The sequence below is a fragment of the Octopus bimaculoides genome, chromosome 5, assembly GCF_001194135.2.
Source record: "Octopus bimaculoides isolate UCB-OBI-ISO-001 chromosome 5, ASM119413v2, whole genome shotgun sequence".
NCBI classification, from domain to species: domain Eukaryota; kingdom Metazoa; phylum Mollusca; class Cephalopoda; order Octopoda; family Octopodidae; genus Octopus; species Octopus bimaculoides.
Window position 1 is genome coordinate 53164514 of NC_068985.1, and position 9196 is coordinate 53173709.

The 9196-nt window shown below is 37.8% G+C and overlaps 1 protein-coding gene across 3 annotated transcripts in view; it reads right to left on the reverse strand.

Moving 5' to 3' along the window:
• LOC106869274 (nuclear pore membrane glycoprotein 210) overlaps nucleotides 1–9196 on the reverse strand; it is a 111990-nt gene that overhangs the window by 27042 nt on the left and 75752 nt on the right. For all 3 annotated transcript variants that reach the window (XM_052968387.1, XM_052968386.1, XM_052968388.1), the window contains 4 exons: nucleotides 7591–7746; nucleotides 4668–4759; nucleotides 2940–3117; nucleotides 1831–2003 (listed from right to left, as the gene is read on the reverse strand). In XM_052968387.1, the coding sequence (XP_052824347.1) occupies nucleotides 1831–2003; nucleotides 2940–3117; nucleotides 4668–4759; nucleotides 7591–7746 (599 nt within the window). The remainder of the gene's footprint in view (nucleotides 1–1830; nucleotides 2004–2939; nucleotides 3118–4667; nucleotides 4760–7590; nucleotides 7747–9196) is intronic.

Below are 9196 nucleotides of genomic sequence, written 5' to 3' on the forward strand. Positions count from 1 at the left end.
CACACACACACACACACACACACACACACACACACACACACACACAAACACACACACATATATTCACACAGATTTAAACGCTGTTTCATTTATTTTCTTCAGCGTACAATTTTCATCATCACACTATCAAGTATAGCATCACCCCATCCTTCCTTATTCATGTATCACCCCTTCCTTTCTCATTCACAAACACAAGATTATGATTGTCTCGATAACCATGGGAGCTATGAAAAAAATACAAAGCCCAGCATCACCACAGGATCATTCTACATATATGTATAGATTTTCACGCAATTCCACCCAGCCATTTGACTGTGAATCCTAAGACAAGAATCGCCCATGTCAAATTTATATATATATATATATCATCATCATCATCATCATCGTCGTTTAACGTCCGCTTTCCATGCTAGCATGGGTTGGACGATTTGACTGAGGACTGGTGAAACCGGATGGCAACACCAGGCTCCAGTCTAATTTGGCAGAGTTTCTACAGCTGGATGCCCTTCCTTATATATATATATATATATATATATATACATACACACATTTTACTTGTTTCAGTCATTAAATTATGTCCATGTTGGAGCACTGTTTTGAGAAATCTTAGTTGAATTAATTGACCTCAGTAATTATTTTCATTTCTTTTTAAGCCTGGTATTTATTCTATTGGTCTCCTCTGCCGAACTGCTAAATTACAGGGATGTAAACTCATCAATACCGGTTGTCAAGATGTGGTAGGGGACAAACACAGAGATATGTCTGCATGTGTATGTGTGTGTGTACACACTATGGTATGATGTCAGCGACTGGGGAGCTGCCCGCTGGCCGGAACCGTGAACTGACCAGAACGGCGAGCTGACCGGAAGAGGAAGAAGGGCAGAGGGAGCCTTGATCGGGATTCCGTGCCCTTTTCGAACGGGGTTGTTGTGAGGAGAGGACGTGCCAAGCGATCGTCTAGGTGTTGGGAGAAGCAGCTGCTATTGCTAGCGTTCTTCGGGTTGGGCCAGCCACGAGGATTGGATACTGCAGGACAGACTCGAGCAAAGGAAGGAAATCGAGGTAAGCAGATTACTTCTACTCGCACGCATACACCACACACACACACACACACGGCAGGCTTCTTTCAGTCTCTGTCAACTAAATCCACTTACAATGTTTTGGTTGGCCCAAGGTTATAGTAGAACATACTTTCCCAAGGTGCCCAAGGTGCAATGGGACTTAACCTGGAACCGTATTTTTGAGAAGCAAACTTCTCACAACACAGTCACATGCACTGATGTCACTATATATACTTATCAATAGGAAGAGAAGTATCAAAGAAAGAGAGGAGATATTATATTTATGTATGTTGAGATGGGGTGTATTTCAAAAGATATACTTCGACAAGAAGAGATGTAGTAGTAGAGCTACAGTACAATAGAGAGGGTGAACATTCTCTACTGTCTGACCACCCCCAAGCACAATTTGTCACAGGTATTATCTAGTTTCTCAGTCATAGACAGTTCTAGTACACAATATACACTAACAGAGAAGTAAAAATATTTTCAAGCTGGTAACAGATGTAACCCTTTAGCATTTAAACCAGCGAAGTCTGGCCCAAATATGCTGTTTTATGTTCCAACCAATCAGGTCCAGCCTATCACACCTACCTTTCAATGCCATGATAAAATATACAATCACATCATCAAAATTACAAAATTACAAAATAATGCATGATTAATAATAAATAATTTAAATGAAAAAGTATTACATTTGGCAAAATAATCTGAATGCTAAAGGATAAATCTTAATTGAGTTAAGAAATTTTGTAAGGTAGTAAAAGCTTACCGGTTGCATGTGAATTTGGTCTGAATGTTGGTAGCATGGAAGGTGTGACCAATTTCATCATGGAATGACACGTGGATAGATAAAGTGGCACCAAGAGGAAGAGCAGACAGGCTACCACTTTTAGACTTAAAGACAGTATCAACACTGAGCATTAAGAAGGAGACTGGTTTCACCTTGAAAGAGAAACAATTATATTTGGGGATAAAAACGTGCACCATCTCCACCAATAAACTCTGACCAACCAATGCAAGCATGAAGAAAAAGACATTATAACAATGATGGTTATGATTCAGTTGCAGAAAACTAAGGCATCAACATATAAAAGTTCTCATAGACAGCTAACCTTGAACCCCTATAATAAACAGTGGCACCACTGAAGTCTGAACACTATTGGTCACCTACCTGTACATTAACTTCTTTAACTCATTGCTAACCCTTACCTTGTCACCAGAACATAGAATGCATGGCTCCCAGAGCTATTCATTTGCCTCAAATGATTTTATCAACTACCTGACTAGAAAATGAGAAATCCAGTCAAAAGCCTTCTCCAAGACAAAAACAAATGATAGGTAAAGTGGTTTGCTATTGGCTAAAAACTTCTCTTGTAGCACCTCACCAAAAAAGAGGACATCTCTACATTGGCATAGATCCAAATTACACTTCATTAAAGCTAATTTTCTTCCTAATTTAACTGTGCTTATAACTCATTCTGCTACTTCTATAATTTGGTCCAGCAACTTGGGAGATTACACAAATACAGTTTTAATATACATTCTCCTAGCATCTCTAAGTAATAGCTAGACCTGCTACAAAATAGTAGCCAAACTGCCCTCAAATCACCCTACTGTCAGAGAAAAGAACTGTTTGGATAGTTTGATACTGGGTTCATGATATACATGAGAATGATAGGATGATCATAGCTGGAATGAATTTGGTCAAAGGTTTGTTCAATCAGGGATGGGCTGGGGTTAGAGACAACAACAAAGCTAATTAGAGTACAAGAATTATAGTTCCATTTTAAGTTTTAAAAATAGACAAAAAAAATTGAAGACAAATACTTATCTAAGTACCATAAGAACAATCAAACATCATAAGCCAAAGATACTCACTATAACATTGAAAACCATTGTCTGGTTGATGCCAAAATCTTCAACAGCAGATATCATAAGAGTAATCTGCCCAGTTTTAGAACCAGTCGAGAGGATACCATTTTCGCGGACAGTTACTTCAGGTGCTTTTTCACCAGGTCGGCTACTTGTTTTGTAAAGCAGACGAACAGAATTATCCCTTTGAAAAAAAAACAAAAGAAACACAAAATAAAACATATTTTGTTAACAACAAGGAACTGGAATTCATCATCATCATCTTAACATTCATTTTTCTATGCATGTATGGGTCAAATAGAGTCCACTGAGGTAGATTTTCAACGTGATGATGCCCTTCCTGTTGTCAACCCTCATCTGTTTCCAAGCAAAGTAATATCTCCCTAAGGCTGAACATGCTTTCCCATAAGATTGGAAACAAACAACACAACTTACATGATGGTGACACTCAGTTACAATTATTGCATGCTGTCAAAATGAAGAGACACCAAACACACACAAAGTTTTAGTCAACCTAGAACTATATAAGACACTTGCCCGAGGAACTGTGCACTAGGAATGAATCCAAAACATGACTGGAAAGCGAACACCTTAGCCACACAGCAAAGTCTGTCCTCTCTTTTATTCTCCATCTCAGCATAATAAGGGCTACAGCACTCTCACAAATGCCTTGATAAAATACACCTAGTGCACCTTGTAAAGTGGTTGGTGTTAAGAAGCTATGGTAACCTTACCAAACAGAAGTGTCAGAGCAAGATATGGTCCTTTAACCAGTTTAAGAGGGCTTACAGTTAACTTGACTGAGATGATATGTTTATTCCTTGCCAATATGGAAAACAGATATAAAATGAAAATGATGATAGTGACAATGAATATTGTAACCCTTGGTTAAGTTTAGCAGTCTAGCTTGTTCTACTTTTTTCGTTAAAAAGTTATTACAAAGCAGACTTAGTAACTAGTAATGAACAAAATGTTAACAGACCTATTTGTAGGGACCCAGACATAGACTGACCTTTCCAATAAGATAATTAAGATATAGTTAATCACATGGAGGCAGCATGTTACACTGCACATACACATTCTTAAAAGTACTTCAAGATTCTACACCAATCATCATCATCATCATTGTTTAACGTCCGCTTTCCATGCTAGCATGGGTTGGATGATTTGACTGAGGACTAGTGGAACCCGAAGGCTACACCAGGCTCCAATCTGATTTGGCAGAGTTTCTACAGTTGGATGCCCTTCCTAACACCAACCACTCCGAGAGTGTAGTCACCAAAGAAAATGAATCTTGCCAATAGCATCTATCTATGAAGTACATTTTAGCATTGTCCTTTTACTAAATACATTGAGTAATGTAATACTGATAAATGACGTACACAGATACACTTTGAAGATAAGTATTATGCTGATTTTAATGGAATTTATACTCAGAACCCGTGAAGACAGAGCATATATCTTTCTGTCATGCACTCTCTCTCTCACACACACTATTTCTTTTCCCTTTTGAGACTAACTTGCCTGAGATAACCTTTAGTTTTATAATATAAACTTCTTGCTTTGAAGTGATTTAAATTAAAATCCTACATCGAAATTTTGCATTATGTTCCAACCACCAGCTAATAGATAACACCGTTATTTTACAAAATTCTTTGTTATTTTCAAGATTAATTGAAACAAAGGCAGTGTGGTAACAAAAAGAAATGTGGTAACAAGAGAATTAATACTGACCGATTAGTCTTCAGCTGCATTTCAGTGTTGGCTGTAACCAATATGTAACCATCAACCATGCTTGGTGAAATCAAGGTCAGCCCATCAAAAACCTGATTAAAAGAGAAACACAATATGACAACCAAAGCAAATCTAAAAAGAATATCTTTTAAGATTCATACTAGCAATATAATAGCAAAAATGTGCCTAATGTACATATCCAAGTCATGCATGTATGCATTCTTGTGTATATTCTGTCTGCTGTTTTACATTTTTCTATATAGCAACTATTGTATACACACAATCAACTGACAAACAAAACATCATCATCATCATTTAACATCCGCTTTCCATGCTAGCATGGGTTGGACGATTTGACTGAGGACAGGCAAGCCAGAAGGTTGCACCCGGCTCCAACTTGATCTACAGCTGGATGCCCTTCCTACTCCGAGAGTGTAGTGGGTGCTTTTACGTGCCACTGGCACGAGGGCCAGTCACAAGGTACTGGCAATGGTCATGCTCAAAAAGGTGTTTTTTATGTGCCACCTGCACGGGAGCCAGTCCAGCGGCACTGGCAACGACCTCGCTCGAATGATTTTCTAACGTGCCACCAGCACAAGAGCTAGAAGGCGACGCTAGTGATGATTACGCTCAAATGGTGCTATTTACAGGCCACTAGCATGGAAGCCAGACAGCTGCTCTGGCAATGAACATGCTCGGACAGTGCAGTTAGTGCTCCACTGGCGCAGGTGCCAATACAAAATAAATACTAGTGACAGAAGCAGTATTAATACTGAGTGGCAATCTTTATATCCAACTTAATATAGACATATAATTAGACCACCATATTACTGCAGTATATATCTTGAGAGATCCAGAGATATAGACATACGATGCTAAAAGCACAGACGTACATCATTAGCAGGCGTGAACTGTCTGGCATGGGCACCAGAACAGTCAGAATTATAAATGTTAGACATTGTAATCACTAACAACTAATACAGATAAAGAACAAAAGAGGGAGGAACAGAGAGAGGTGATGAAGGAACAGAGAGAAAGGGATAAAGAGGGCGAGGAGAGAGAGTAGAGATGAGAGAGGGAGGAAGAGAACAAGGGAAATGTTAAAAATGTTTAATGTCAGATAAGTCAGCATCAAAGCAACAATGCCAAAACGTCTCATACTGTTACTGTTTACATGACAGAGCACTTACAGTTTCTTTCTCTTTAAATCAGACACTGTGTTTACTGTGTTTTAGTTTCTCATTTATCTCCACAAATATCTCACAATCTTCACAGGTAGGTATGGCAGTGTGAGTAACGAATTCTTTTCACAACTATGTGGTTTTGGCTATGACTCTATCACATGCTACCTTGAGCAAGTACTGTCTGTTACTGCCTTGGGTTGACTAATATCTTATGAATGAAATTTAGTAGACAGAAAGCACAGAACCTCATGTCTGCCAGTGAGCATGTCATTACATTGACAATGTTTAGGTATGTCCTACATAAGCAATGTCCTCACAGCTCAATGGTTTCACATCCAAAACCAGTGAAATAAAGTAAAGGGTAAAGATGCACTTTGGTCGTGAATGACCATGTGATTACAACAAGAAAGTTACCCTCCGAGGTTAAAGTCTGGGCAAGGTTGTTTATGGAAGATCAGCAGTCACCCATGCATACCAGTTTTCCTGCACCACGGCACCGGTGTTATCAAAGGGAAAGGCAAAGGCCAATACAGCTTGGCACCAGTGACATTGCAACTCATTTCCGCAGCTGAGTGAACTGCAACAACATGAAATAGAGTGTCTTGTTCAAGAACACAATATCCAGCCTGGTCTGGGAATCAAACTCACTACCTCATAATTGTGAGCCCGATGCTCTAACCATTATTCACTAGCGGAATAAATTACCTTATGTATAAAAGGTCTGGTGACAGAAAAGGCATCAAGCTGTAGAGTATTACACTAAGTCTTTCCCATATACTAGCACAGAAATATCATCATCATCATCATCGTTTAACGTCCGCTTTCCATGCTAGCATGGGTTGGACTATTTCACTGAGGACTGGTGAAACCGGATGGCAACACCAGGCTCCAATCTAATTTGGCAGAGTTTCTACAGCTGGATGCCCTTCCTAACGGGAAGTAAATAAGGGAAGTAAAATGATGATGATTTATGTATTCAGCAACAAAGTCACTCAGCAAGAGATATTTTGTTCAAATACTGCTTGAAGTCCTGTTGCACTATTTTCTGTTTCAAGGTTGGTACTTATAATGTCTAATGTCATTAATTTGTTTGCTTAACCCTTTAACATTTAAAGTGGCCAGATCCAGCCCAAATATTCTACCAATTCTGTGTTAAAACCAGTAAGATCCAGCCCCTTACATCTACCCTATGATGTCATTCTAAAAAAATATCATTGCACCACCGAAATCTTAAAGCTACAAGATAAGGCATGACAAATTCAAAATAAAGTGAATGAATAAGCATTACATTCAACGGAATAATCTGAGTGCTAAAGGTTAACATTGGTTTTGCCATCCTAGCCATGGATTCCACTGGGAGTAATTCAAAGCAGAACTTTATGACCAGATGCTCTTCCTGTCACAAACCATTACCTATTTACTTTGTCTTTTCTTTTTTTTTTTCAAAGTAAGGAACTCTTCAGTCTAGTGAGCTTCGAAAGTTTAGAGCATTCAGTCATAATACCAACAAGGAATGCTAACATCATTATTCCCTTCAGGCAGTGACAAGAGCAGAACATCAACATTCATATATATCCATGCACAACACAGTCATACCTGCATCCATCATTTGTATTAGAATCTTAGCCATTAATTTATAATTAAAAAAACAAAGAAATCAATGTCAAATCAAATCAATGAGAAATATTGAAGCAAAACATTTTTTTTTTAAATATGAAGATTTTTTTTAAAAAACTTACTTCGATTTGTAATTCGTCTCGAAATTCTTTGTCTAAAACAATTTGATTTTTGCCTTTTAGTGTTGGTTTTACTCTCAGTTGTACAGTGATGATCCCAGGTCCCATTGCTACCAAATGAGTGGCAAAATTGCTTTCTCTTGGCAAATTCAGACCAGTCTGAAAAGAATGACAAATATTAATACAACATGAAAAGAAGACCCAACTTCTTCAAATAATCCACTGATATTCCATCTGGTGTGATATTTTAAGTGCTTTACTAGATCAGCAATGGGTTGCATAATTCTGCTAATTCACAAATAGTTTGAAGAAATTTCTGAGTTGGAAGACTAACACAGATCAAATCAATACATAACAGATTTCTACATACATTTATCAAGAAGCAAATGGCAACAAATTTCATTGCCTGTAGCTCAGCAACTTTCCAAGCAAAGCATGTGAATTTTCCCAAATGCACTCAAGTACACAAACATATATACATGCATACCATTGTATACACCATCACACACATATATACAGACCAAACATCATTCAATATGATTTACCTTTTACATTGGAAGTCACTTGCTTGTTAAAAATCATAGTAGCTTCCAGTTCTGCCTTGTTTGTACTTAATAGTAACCTTTCATTAGCTGCAACTTGAGAAGTAATTGAATGTTTGTCGGAGTTGCATGGGATAAGATGTGGCGTCAAGTGGGTCAGTAACATAAGATTAGCAGCAGTACCAAATACATTACTTACTGCTAGTCTCAATTATGTTAATACTGATATATTTATACTGATTCATGTGCATTTGAATCTCTTAGAGAGAGATACTTCACTGTAAATTACACTCTACTCAATTAGAAATAACATTCTAGATACCAGCATGGTTGTGTGGTTAAGAAGTCTGTTTCACAACCATGTGCTTCTAGATTGTCTCACAGCACAATACCATGGGCAAGTTTCTTCAACTGTAGCCCTGGATTAACCAATACCTGGCGAAAGAATTTGATAGATGGAAATTGCACAAAGCCTGCCAAAAGAAAGAGTATGAGTGCTTGTGTGTTACTGAGTGTATGCTCACATGTGTGTAAATGTTTACACACTGCATACTTCATATGAAAATCTGTTGAACAATATGTGGTTAAGTTTGTTATTTGCCTGCCAACAAATTGTCTGCTAGCTCTGTGCTTTTACCATACAAAACAGGTAAAAGTTAGCAACAGAAATGGTATCTGGCTATAAAACAATGCTTCGATAATATATATTCATCTCACACATGCTAACAGAAAGAAACGGATGTAAGAACGAAGAGACTTCCATAAAGCATTAATCACTTCAAACTACGAAAGGGTGCTGAAAAGTTCCTGGTTTTAAGGGTATCGTGAAAGGCCTGGTTGGAGGCCCAACCTTCCAAGTTCTTTTGCAGATCACTGCAAGAAGTGTGTGAATCTGAGAGGGGAATGTTTCAAATAAAATCATAATTAACTGACCCTACTGTATTTTCTTTTATTCAAATCCAGGAACTTTTCAGCACCCCCTTGTATATCTGTGATTTTATATATATATATATATATATATAATATTAGGGACAAAATTCAAAATTACAGGTAAAAACTCAATTAAA